The sequence below is a fragment of the Dasypus novemcinctus genome, chromosome 3, assembly GCF_030445035.2.
Source record: "Dasypus novemcinctus isolate mDasNov1 chromosome 3, mDasNov1.1.hap2, whole genome shotgun sequence".
Taxonomy (NCBI): Eukaryota; Metazoa; Chordata; class Mammalia; order Cingulata; family Dasypodidae; genus Dasypus; species Dasypus novemcinctus.
This window is the reverse complement of record NC_080675.1, coordinates 36128247-36140799: the sequence shown is the minus strand read 5'-3', so window position 1 is coordinate 36140799 and position 12553 is coordinate 36128247. Positions and strand designations below refer to the sequence as shown.

The 12553-nt window shown below is 41.4% G+C and overlaps 1 protein-coding gene across 6 annotated transcripts in view; it reads right to left on the bottom strand.

The window, feature by feature from the left end:
- DPF3 (double PHD fingers 3) overlaps positions 1-12553 on the bottom strand; it is a 299860-nt gene that overhangs the window by 150723 nt on the left and 136584 nt on the right. For 5 of the 6 annotated variants that reach the window (XR_009184951.2, XM_058293116.2, XM_058293117.2 and 2 more), the window contains one exon: positions 5806-5966. Coding sequence is in view for 4 of the 6 variants with exons in the window: in XM_058293114.2 (XP_058149097.1) it covers positions 5806-5966 (161 nt within the window). In the remaining 2 variants the exon portion in view is untranslated. Of the gene's footprint in view, positions 1-5805; positions 5967-6171; positions 6245-12553 lie in introns of those variants that run through there. The other variant, XR_009184950.2, reaches the window with a different exon arrangement.

Here is a 12553-nt window from a genome sequence, read left to right as displayed (position 1 = left end):
CCTAGAATATTTAAGGAACTATCAAAATTCAATAACCCAAATGAATTGAAAACTTATCTATGCAAAAGCATGTACACAAATGGTTATTGCTGCTTTATCCATATTTGCCAAAAATTGGAAGCAACTAAGATGTCCTTCAATAGTGAATAAACTTAGGTATATCCATATATTGGAGTATTATTCAGTGATAAAAAGAAATAAGCGATTAAGTTACAAAAACCATAGAGGAACCTTAAATGTATATTGCTAAATGAAATAAACCAGTCTGAAAACAGCTACATAGTGTATGATTCCATCTATATGACATTCTAGAAAAGGCAAAACTATAGACACAGTATAAAGATCAGTGGCTGTCAGAGGTTCAGGAAGAGGAAAGTAGGAATGACTAGGTAGGGCACAGGACATATTTAGGGCAATAAAACTATTCTGTGTAATGCTTTAATGGTAGATACATTTATTATACATTTGTCAAAACCCACAGAACTGTGCAACACAAGACTGAACCCTAATGTAAATTATGGACTTTAGTACAGAATAATGTGTCAACACTGGTTCATCAAATGTAACAAATGTACCACACTAATGCAAAAGGGGTATATGGGAATTCGATGTACTGTCTTCAACTTTTGTAAACATCAAACTGCTCCAAAGAATAATATCTGGCGGCAGACTTGGCCCAGTGGTTAGGGTATCTGTCTACTACATGGGAGGTCCGTGGTTCAAACCCCAGGCCTCCTTGACCTGTGTGGAGCTGGCCCATGCACTCCCAGCACAAAAGAACGTACAGCCTGCTCAGGAATGGTGCCACACACACGGAGAGCTGACGCAACAAGATAATGCAACAAAAAGAAACACAGATTTCCGTGCCGCTGACAACAACAGAAGCGAACAAAGAAGAAGATTCAGCAAATAGACACAGAGAACAGACAACCAGGGTGAGGGGCGAAGGGGAGAGTAATAAATAAATAAATAAATCTTAAAAAAAAAAAAAGAATAAAATCTATTAAAATAGTTTTTTAAAAATTTGATAACAACAACAACAAAAAAAACCCAATTTTAAAATGGACAAAAATTTGGACACCTTACCAAAGAAGATAAAGGAATGACCCAAAAAAGCACATGAAAAGATGCTTAACATCACTATTATCTAGGGGACAGCAAATTAAAAACACAATGAAATGCCACTATAAACCTTATCAGAATGGCCAAAATTTTAAAAACTAACCATACCAAATTGTGGCCAAGGATATGGAAGAACTGAAATCCTCATACACACCTGGAGTTCATGTAAAATAGTACAGTCACTTTGGGAAACAGCTTGGCTGTTGCTTCTTAAAAAGTTAAATGGATTGTATGCCTGCTGCATAGCCAATGCAATCTAGATACAACATCGGATCCTTTGGCATGAGGAAAAATGAAAAGATTGCTGTCCACTGCACGGACCATGGGGCCAAGTCAGAGGAAATCTTGGAGAAGGGTCTGAAAGTATGAGTTAAGAAAAAATAACTTCTTAGATACTGGAAACTTTGGTTTTGGGATCCAGGAACACATTGATCTGGGGATCAAATTTGACCCAAGCATTGATATCTACGGCCTGGACTTCTACGTGGTGCTGGATAGGCCAGGTTTCAGCATCGCAGACAAGAAGCACAGGACAGGCTATATTGGGGCCAAACACAGAACTGGCAAAGAGGAGGCCATGCACTGGTTCCAGCAGAAGTATGATGGCAGCATCCTTCCTGGCAAATACCATTTCTATCCAAAATGCCAATAAAAAGTTTTCAGTGAAATGTAAAAAAAAAAAAAAAGTTAAATGCATTATTGCAAAGCCGTAGTAATCAAAATAGCATGGTACTGGCACAAGATAGACATATAAACCAATGGACTCTAGTAGAGAGCTCAGAAATCAGCCCTCACATTTATGACCAACTGATTTTTTACAAGGGAGCAAAGATCATAGAATAACATGTAGACATGCCTGCTGCTCCAAGAAGTTTATAATTAAACTATGTCAATGTGTATTATGAATCTATCAGGCTAAAGACTGAACTAATTGGCAGAAACAAAATACTATTTACTTTCAAAACTGTAATCACTGAAATTTTCAAATGATCCCTAATAAAGCATTGACAAAGCTAGCATTAACTATTCTAACTGTAATTTTAAGAACTGTATATATTGACATAATTTTTTTTTTAATTTGGAGAATAGTCTCTTCAACAAACATTGCTGAGATGACCATTTGACAAAAAAAAAAAAAAAAGAACCCCTCCTTTCCTCGTATCATATACAAAAATCAACTCAAAATGAATCCAAGACCTAAATATAAGAGCGAGAACTATCAAACTCCTAAAGGAAACATAGCAAACTAAAGGAAACATAGCAGGGAAGCAGATATGGCTCAAGCAATTGGGCTCCCACCTACCACATGGGAGGCCCCTAGTTTGGTTCCCAGTGCCTCCTAAAGAAGATGGTGAGCTGGCGCAACGGATGGGTATGGCAAACTGATGCAACAAGAGACAGAAAAAGAAAAAAAAGAAAAACATAATGAGAGACACAACAAAGCAGGGAGCGGAGGTTCCTGATGCCTCCTAAAAGTGACAAACGAGACAATGAGCTGACACAAAGGCTAAATATAGAAGTACCATATGACCCAGCAATCCCATTACTCGGTATATGCCCAAAAGAATTGACAACAGGGATTCAAATAGATATTTGTACACTGATATTCATAGCAGCATTACTGACAATTGCCAAAAGATGGATGCAACCCAAGTATCTATCAACCAATGAATGAATAAATTAAATGTAGTATATATATACAATGGAATATTATTCAGCCCTAAAAAAGAATGAAGTCCTGATACATGGGACTACCTGATGAAATCTGAAAACATAATGTTGAATAAAATAAGCAGACACAAAAGGACAACTACTGTATGATCTCACTGGTTTGAAGCAATTAGAATAAGCAAACTCATAAAGTCAGAATCTAGAATATAGGTTTCTAAAGGACAGGGTGGGGATAGGGAATGGAAAGTTAAGGTTTAAAATGTACAGGGTTCCTATTTGGAATGATGGAGATGATTTGGTAATACATGGCAGCGATGGTAGCACAACACGGTGAACACAATTAACAGGACTGAAATACATATCTGTATGTGATTAAAAGGAAAATGTTATATGGTAACAGAATAGTTTTTTAAAATCCATGTAACTATACTACACAGTGAACCCTGAGTTAAACCATAAACTTTAATAGTACAGTTATAAAAATGTACTATCATCAATTGTAACAAATGTTCCACATCAATTCAAGATGGTGGTGGTGGGATGGTATATGGGAATACTGTATTTTATGCATGGTTGTTCTGTAACCCCACAACTTTTCTAATAAAGAAAAAAAAATGTTGAATACATATCTTCCTTATGACCTAAATTTTCCAGGCCTAGTTATTTACTCAAGAGAAACAGGAGTACATGTACAAAGACTTGTACACAAATGTTAATAGCAACTTTATTTCTAATAGACAAAATGTGGAAACAAACCCAAATAAAAAGTCCTAGAAACAATGACCAACCCAGCAGCAATGAACACCACCAAGCTGTATTCTCTAAATATCATTTCCTACAAAAGGAACCAGGGGTTCTTAGAGAAATCGCTGATTCCAGGTCTGGAGCAGGAAATGCTGAAACATCTTGTCCTAATGGATTACAAGGAAGCTATCAAAAACTATTAGGGTAGGGAAGAGGATTTGGCTCAACTGATAGAGCATCCGCCTACCACATGGGAGGTCCAGGGTTCAAACCCAGGGTCTCCTGACCTGTATGGTGAGTTGGCCCACACACAGTGCTGATGCGCTCAAGGAGTACCATGCCATGCAGGGGTGTCCCTCACGCATGGGAGCCCCATGCGCAAGGAGTGCATCCCATAAAGAGGCTGCCCTGCACAAAAAAAGCACAGTCCACCCAGGAGTGGCACTGCACACACGGAGAGCTGACACGGCAAGATGACGCAACAAAAAGAAACACAGATTCCCAGTGCCACTGACAAGAATCCAAGTGGACAGAGAAGAACACACACACAGCGAATGGACACAGAGAGCAGACAACTGGAGGGGGGGAGTGGAGAAATAAATTTTAAAAATTTATTTCTAAATTACTATTAGGGTTGTTTCAAAACTACTGGCCAAAGATGGGACAATTTAAACATCAATAAGAATAATGACTGCAATGGATTAAAACACATTAAATATGTTTAAATCTATGAGCTCATGATGGTATTAAATAAAGGGAAAAATAATTCGTTCTGCCCTTCATATGTGCACTGCGCCTCACAATAACCATAATTTTAATGAGGGAAGTTTCTCTTTGTAGAAGCACAACTAATATATGAAGAATTAAATTAATGATAGAAATGATAGAATCAAATGTCACCTTTTTTGCAACCCTTAATGGAATAAAGGATCTAGGCAATTATCATCAAGAGCAACTAACATCAATAAAAGAGAGAAAACTAGACTATGGGTATATACTACCACTTAGGAATCATTCTAGCCAGAAAAAAAAGAATCTGAATACACTCAAATCTCAAGACCTAACAATCAACTCACAGGACTAACACTATACGGATACAATCAGCAAATCCAGTATCTTGGGGATCCCTACAGAGCAAACAATCCCATTTTCGTCAACATATTACTTGCAAGAGGGAAAAAGCAAGACAGCCAGAAAATGATAGATAGGAACTGCAGGTTTAAAGAAACTTAAGAGATGCATCAACCAATTGCAATATAGGAATCCTATGTTTAGATTATTTTTGGATCCTGATTTAAACAAACTACTGGGGAAATGAATGTTGTCCAAATATTTGATGATATTAAAATCTTATTTTTAACTTTTTGAGCTTCCATAGCAGCGTGGGTGTGTTTGCTTTTTAAGTCCATATCATTTAGAGGCACATACTAAAACTTCTACAGATGAAATAATACACTCTTGGATTTATTTCAAAATAACCTGGGGTCAGGGAGGAAAGTGTGGGTAGGTATAGGTGTAACAAGATTGGCCATGAGTTGATAATTGCTGAAGCTGGGCAATACACAGAGATTTATTTGTCTATTCTCTCTACTTTTGTATGGATTTGTAATTTTTCATAATAAATTTTTTTTACTATACCCATATGGAGCTAGAAAACTGCATTCCTGTAGCTTCCTACCAAATTCCAGCCATTGGTCTTTATACTGTTCTCTGGAGCCCAGAAAGCTAGTGTCAAAGTAGTAGTAATAATAAGAGTAAGAGCAATGATAATAGCCAACATTTTTGGAATGCTTACTTACTATGTACTAAACTCATGTATTTATGAGTGTTTTCGTTGAATCCTGACAAAATCCTATGAAGTAAGTACTATTATTAGCCCCATTTTACTGATGAGGAACCTGAAGGGGGAGGTTTGGTGACAGAGCCAAGCCTGCTCAGAGCTGACTGAAGATTCCCAGTTAATTACACTAAATGACACCAATACCCAAGGGTAAAATGTGTCATGCCCTCAGTCTTCCTTCCATGGGCTACAGAGCCTCACTTCTTTCACTCTTTCCCGCCTGGTGTGGCCTCAACACTCCACGCCATCCTCATCGCACCCCCTGAAACACCTTCTCAGAAAGGATTTGAGCTTGGTGTACCTCAGGGTCCCCTTGCAGGATGCCCCAGCCCCGTCCCGCCCACATGGGTTCCCAGACGGGCTCTGGTCCTCCTCCATCTAGCCAAGGAGCCCGAAACCCGGGGGACGGGGTGGCGGACATGGCTCACCTGGGCCTCGGTGCCTCTTCTCCATCCAGATGTAGCAGTTGTTCTGGGCCACCCCGGTCTGCGAGTCCAGGAAGGGGAGACGCACACTGCGCTCTGCACACAGCCGCGAGTTGTAACTCCGGCAGTGTTCAATGGCTTCCTTGTAGAACTGGTCCCCGAGCCTGCCAGGAGACAGAGAGCAGGGGAGTAAGGCCAGGGGAAACCGAAACACACCCGCAAGGAACAGGTGTCATCCTCCCACCTCCCTGGGAGGATTTTACAGCACCCAGAGCCTTCCAGTGGGTGGAAGGCAACTCAGCGTCAAGTCTCAGCCAGGTTCTGTTTCCTATCCCAAATTCACCCGGTAAAGTTAGACACTCCTCTAACCTTGATGATAGGACCCCAAGATAAACCACATGTAAAAGAGTCAAGTTCATGTTAAAGATGCCTGAGGTCCTGCTCCAGAATGGATATAGCCACGGAACAGCCATCTACACGGGATCTACTATGACATCAGGCTTCTAGAGCCCCCTCATTAATATCTCCAATAGTTACAGTTAGTTCTCAATGCAAAGGCACTTTAGAATGAATTCAATCCAACAGCATGTGTGGGCAGTTGCCCATTACAAGAGATGAGAGACACTCCACATAAACAAAGACTGGAAGGACCAAGGAAAGGGAAAGATCATTCGATTTGCTGGGGGGATGATGACTGCAATTGACTATTTTCTCTCTTTTATTCTGATGTCTGTTCCCAGTTTTAGATGATCAGAGAAAAAGAAGAGCGAGTACATTTCAGGAAATTTTGCTGTTAAATAAAGTCAACCCTTTTTCTTTAGTAACTTCCACACTAGTGATTACTTTGAAATAGTAATGATGATGATGACAGCAAAAATTATCATATACTTAAGCTATACTCTGTGTCAAGCAAGCTGCTAAGTATTTTCTAGACCCTCTCTGTTGAGAGCTTGAAATGTGGCTAATCCAAAGTGAGAGGTGCTGTTAAGTGTAAAACACACACCAGATTTCCAAGACTTAGTATGAAAATATGCAGTGTAAAATATCTCATTGATAATTTTACATAGGCTATAATGTTGAAATGATAATCTTTTGGATATATGGGTTAAATAAACTATATAATTAAAATTAATTTCACCTATTTCTTTTTACTTTTTTAATGTATCTACTACAAATTTTTAAATTATATGCGTGACTCACATTACATTTCTATTGGACAGTAGTGTGCAAGATACTGATTCATTCAGTATTCACAGCAAGCCTATCAAATACCTTTATTCTTTTAACATCAATTTTATTGATACATAATAATAAAGCATACAAGTCATCCAAAGTGTACAATCAATGGCAGTTGTGCATTCATCACTTTAATCATTATTAGAGCATTTTTTATTATTTCCATAATAATAAAGAAAAAACAAGCAAACAAGAGAATTCCTCACCTCTCAATCTCTCTATGCTTCCCCCACTGTACATAGCTGCTGTTTCTAGCTATTCTATCCAATGTATCAAATACCTTTATTTTACAGATGAGGAAACTAAGGTTCAGAAAAAAAATAAGTAACATGCCCAACATGTAGCCAGTAACAGGTGGAATCAGGCTTTGAGCTCAGGTCTGACTTCATAGCCCTTGGCTTTAACCATCACCGCAAGTTTGCTTCCATTGCTGTGTTTCACCTCACTCTGTCTACATCACAGCTCAACCTCTTTCAGCACACAGACTGTGTCATGCTTCTCTTGCAACCTCGAGCCCCTGGCACTTGGTCAACACTCAATAAGTTGTATTTATTCTCTAAAAGTAGAGCTAGCGGAGTGGGTATAGCTTAGTGGTTTGAGTGCCTGCTATGCATGTACAAGGTCCTAGGTTAAATCTCTGGTACCTCCTAAAAGAAAAAAAAAAAGGTAGAGCTAGTGCAGGCAGAGGGAGGTAAAGAAGGGCATACACCAATCTATTTTTTTTTAGATTTATTTATTTATTTATTTCTCTCCCCTTCCCCGCCCCCTCAACCCCAGTTGTCTGTTCTCTGTGTCTATTTGCTGCGTCTTCTTTATCCGCATCTCTTGTTGTCAGCGGCACGGGAATCTGTGTTTCGTTTTGTTGCATCATCTTGCTGCGTCAGCTCTCCGTGTGTACGGCACCATTCCTGGGCAGGCTGCACTTTCTTTTGCGCTGGGTGGCTCTCCTTACAGGGCGCAGTCCTTGCGTGTGGGGTTCCCCTAAGTGGGGGACACCCCTGCGTGGCGCGCCACTCCTTGCGCGCATCAGCACTGCGCATGGGCCAGCTGCACACGGGTCAAGGAGGCCTGGGGTTTGAACCGCGGACCTCCCATGTGGTAGACGGACACCCTAACCACTGGGCCAAGTCTGCCGCCCATCAATCTATTTAAAACCACATCTTTAAAAAAAAAATAATTTTCTGATGGTAAAGAAACAAAAGAAACATTTAAATAAAAGTGGTTAAAATAAAATTAAAATTAAAAAAAGAAAATAATGGCAGTTAAATTTCAGACTCAAAATAACTGATTCCCTGAGTTTAAAACACAAATAGAAGGACCTTTCTAATTTGGGGGGAGTCATGATCTGATTAAACACGGTAAATTTTAAAGCAAAGGTTTAAAATGACTTTCTTATACTCAAAAAAAAAAGTCAATGGGTCAGATTCTACGAATGAGTATAAAGCAGATTTCTTATTCTGGGAGAATAGCAGCTTGTAAGCTTCTGGAGCAACATTTTGAAATTACCTGTTGGTTATGCCTCTCAAAGGAAACCCCTTTGCCCCTTTACCCTCTCTGAACACTCTTATCATAAGGAAAGCACAAGGTGCTCACAAAGTGACTTAGCAGTTCCAAAATCCAACTATAATCAAAGTATAATAGTCACACAGGAGGGGGTGGATACAAGCCCACTAAAACACTGTAAAACTGTAAAACAGAAGAGCACATAAGCTGATACAGAGTTGCTAACAAGGATCATGAGATTGATGGAGGAAAAAAAACATTTCCCACAAAGCATCTGTGTCACACCAGCTTAAATGCTCTCCTGCTAAGGCCATATAGCTCAGTGTGACTGAGAACTTTCACAGGCAGCACGGCCCAGTCAAGATGACACAGCCTGTCCAGGGTGTCCTGGACACTTCAGCCCCTCTCCATGAAACAGTGACCAGTCATGCCACATTGATAAGAACTGACAGGACACGTGACAGAGAGGTGTCTGATGTGAGAAACAGTCATCTGGTTTCCCACGATCTTTGGACAGACTGCCAAAAAAAGACGTTAACTATTCCAACCCCAGGCATTCTGTTGAAAGGGAGCCCATTATTAAAAGAAAAATTTATTGGGGAAAAAAAAAAAAAGAAAGAAAAAGGAAAACTGAACACTTAAAATTCATCTCCTAGAGACAACAGGGTTTCCATTTTCAAAACAAGCTTCTGGAATCCAATACAAAAAATTTTTAAAAATTCACAGTAAGATCACAAATTGAACTTTTCCTGATATGGTAGTAACTCACTTCCAATAGTTCCAATCCAGAAGAGAGGAAACAAGAAAGTGAACTTGCTGGGGGTAAAAAATGGCCAATGTCTATGCCCCACACTGAATGGAATGAAAAAGTCAAAGTGGCATGCCTGGCAAAAATCAATTTTGTCTTAAATATTTTCCATGTGCATAACATGCAATGTTATTAATAATAGACATGCTGGGGGAATTGTATGTTTTTAACTGCAGTCTTTATGTGAATGATACCACTCTTAAGTAAACAGAAAAGACTTCCTACTGGCTAGAACAACCATATTAGAGAATGAAGCTGATGACAAAAATGTGACATCCAACACCCTTCTACCATTGTCTCCAGGAAAGTCACTTTTTAAACAGACTGGGCATTGTCAGACATTTGCAAACAAAAGGTGAAAGCCTTTTTCAAGATATGGGAGGAGAAGAGAGACCTCAACCTCTTTGATAAATCCAAGCAGTACTTCTCCAAAAGTTATTTAGCCAAAATCTTTGCAGGGCATGCTGCTCTCTCTAGAAGAAAATCGATGACCAGGTCTCTCTAACCCAGGGAAAGCAATTTGAACAGGAGAATAGGAGAAAGGATAAATGTCCTTTTCCAATATGGTATTTCTACCAAATATATATATTCTGCAATGCTAGGATGCCAGGGTGACATTTGCAGTAAAGTTGCAAGGGGCAGAGGGAACAGGGCAAGACTGGCAGCAAATCACTCATTTTGTGGAGTAGTGACCAATGTGCCCTGGGCTGGGTCAAGAGTGGCCCAGTCTCAGCCATCACCTGTCTGCACCAACCAAGGCCACTGGATTACCAGCGGGTGACAGATGCCTTGGACTCCAAGAAGCTGGCACAAGGCAGAATAGAATGATGTTCTCATCAACAACTGACTTCAGGCTACCCAAGGCTGCAATCAGAAATGGGAAAGGCATGAGGAACAAACGTCTGGGCTCTCCTTGAGAGCCGAGCGGGAGCCCCACGGCCTTCTGATTGGAGCAGCACTGGCTGCCTAGTCTTGGGAGGGGTCTGGTGGGGAGTGAAGGGAGAGACCCTTTGTGATTCCAGCTGGAGTAAGGGAGCCCTATTGCCTCTGAGAGCTGGATATTCCTACAAGAGATTTCTAGTGACGCTTCTTGAGCATATGGGTTGAAAGATGGATTCCAGAGGGTTAAAGTAGACAGAGTGGAAAAAAAGGACACTACTCCAAAATTATATGAATCTCAAGAGCCCATCAGGGCAGCAGACTTGGCCCAGTGGTTAGGGCATCCGTCTACCACATGGGAGGTCCGTGGTTTAAACCCCGGGCCTCCCTGACCCGTGTGGAGCTGGCCCATGCGCAGTGCTGATGCGCGCAAGGAGTGCCGTGCCACGCAGGGGTGTTCCCTGCATAGGGGAGCCCCACGCGCAAGAAGTGCACCCCGTAAGGAGAGCCCAGCATGAAAGAAAGTGCAGCCTGCCCAGGAATGGTGTCGCACACACGAAGAGCTGACACAACAAGATGATGCAACAAAAAGAAACAAAGATTCCCATGCCACTGACAACAATAGAAGCAGACAAAGAAGAAGATGCAGCAAATAGACACAGAGAACAGACAACCAGGGTAGGGGGAGAAGGGGAGAGAAATAAATAAATTTTTGAGAAAAGGAATAATGTTAAAAAAAAAAAAAAGAGCCCATCAGACCCCCTCCTAGACCCTCAGCTCCTCTTCTTCCTCACGTTGCCACCGTCCCTCTCTTGACATCACACCACCTCTCTTAGATTCTTCAGGCACCATCCTGAGTTACCTCCCAGATCCAAATCTCCAACCCAGACACCCGAGCACGTCCTCTTCACCGTCCCTCTGGTTCTGTGTCCTGACCCACTGTCCTGCCACACTTCCAACATGTGTCCATAAGCAAAGTCCTCGTCCTCTGCCAGAAGCCCACTTCTAGCCCAGAGTCTCCAGCCTTCTAGGGTCTGGGGGCAAGAGGAGACTGGAAGAAACACTGTTCTCACGTCTCTGCAAGTTGTCCTCCACTCTCCCCTTTCCTTCATCCCATCTGGCCCTGAGTTCTTTCCCATCTCAGGAAGTTGTCCTTCTCCCTCCCTTCCCACTGCTGCCGACACAAGTCCCCTTTTGCCATAAAGCAGGACCTCAGCCCATCACTTCCATGTGTGCACATAAACAAAGATAAGCAGAGATGAAGAGAAGCCCTGGCCTGTGGCAGGATTTCCGTCCCCTCCTTCCCACCAGCAGGGCCCTCCTCTTCTCTGCAGGATCCTAGTTTTCCTGCTATCTCACTCAGCTGGCCCAGTTTCTACAACCACCCACAAACACACCTTAAAGCTTATCTATGCCAATTTGCTAACTTCCTACTATTTGCATTTAACGTGAATAACTCTAACTGTGGCATGTAAAGCTGTCTCCCATTTACCTCACGTTTTATAATAACTAGCAAGAGGGGGGCAATATTTGGCAAGGGGGAGAACCTTCTCATTTTCCTTGAAGTTGCACTATTCCTAAAGCTGCGGTTGTAAGAAAACCAGGCTAGATGTTTTGGACAGAAGGGGGACAAAGGAAGATGGGTGAGAGCTATTCCAATCCCTTTCCTCCATTATGCTATCCTTTTCCAACAGTGACAACATAATATTATTAGTAATGTCAATTTCAACTCCAGTTGATATTTCATATTTGTCTTCCCTACTAGACTATAAACTCCTGAGGGCAGGGACCACTGGGGCTTGGGCGCCTTTCACATAAAAGTGCAATATGAATGATACCCCCTAGAGTGGTGTGGCCCAGCAGCCCTACATGCCTGGCGTTTTTACTGATTTCTGTCTAGCACACAGTAGGTGCCCTATTAGTCTTTGTTGAATTGCAATCAACAGCTCCCATAATACTTGCCAATGGTAGGCATTTAAATTAGAGCAGTTAAGCACTTGCCATGTGCATGTTCACAGTCTTCAAAGATTTTTGCACATATAGGTTGGTGATTTAGACTACAAGGTTGTCTACTCACAACTTTAGGAAAAAGTGGAATGTCTGCCATTCCTCTCATGTAGCCCTCATCACCCAGCACCTGGGTTACTGTAGCAGACACCTGCCTGAAGTCACTACAGGTCTCCTCTTACCCATCCCAACAAAAAGAAATCTCCCTTGAACCCAGTTTTCAGCCTTTCACTCCTCACTGTAGAACCCAAGAAGGCTCCCCAGGGCGCCCAATTCCTCTGTCAGGCTGTCGAGGTAGTAAGGTAGAAATGAGAGAGA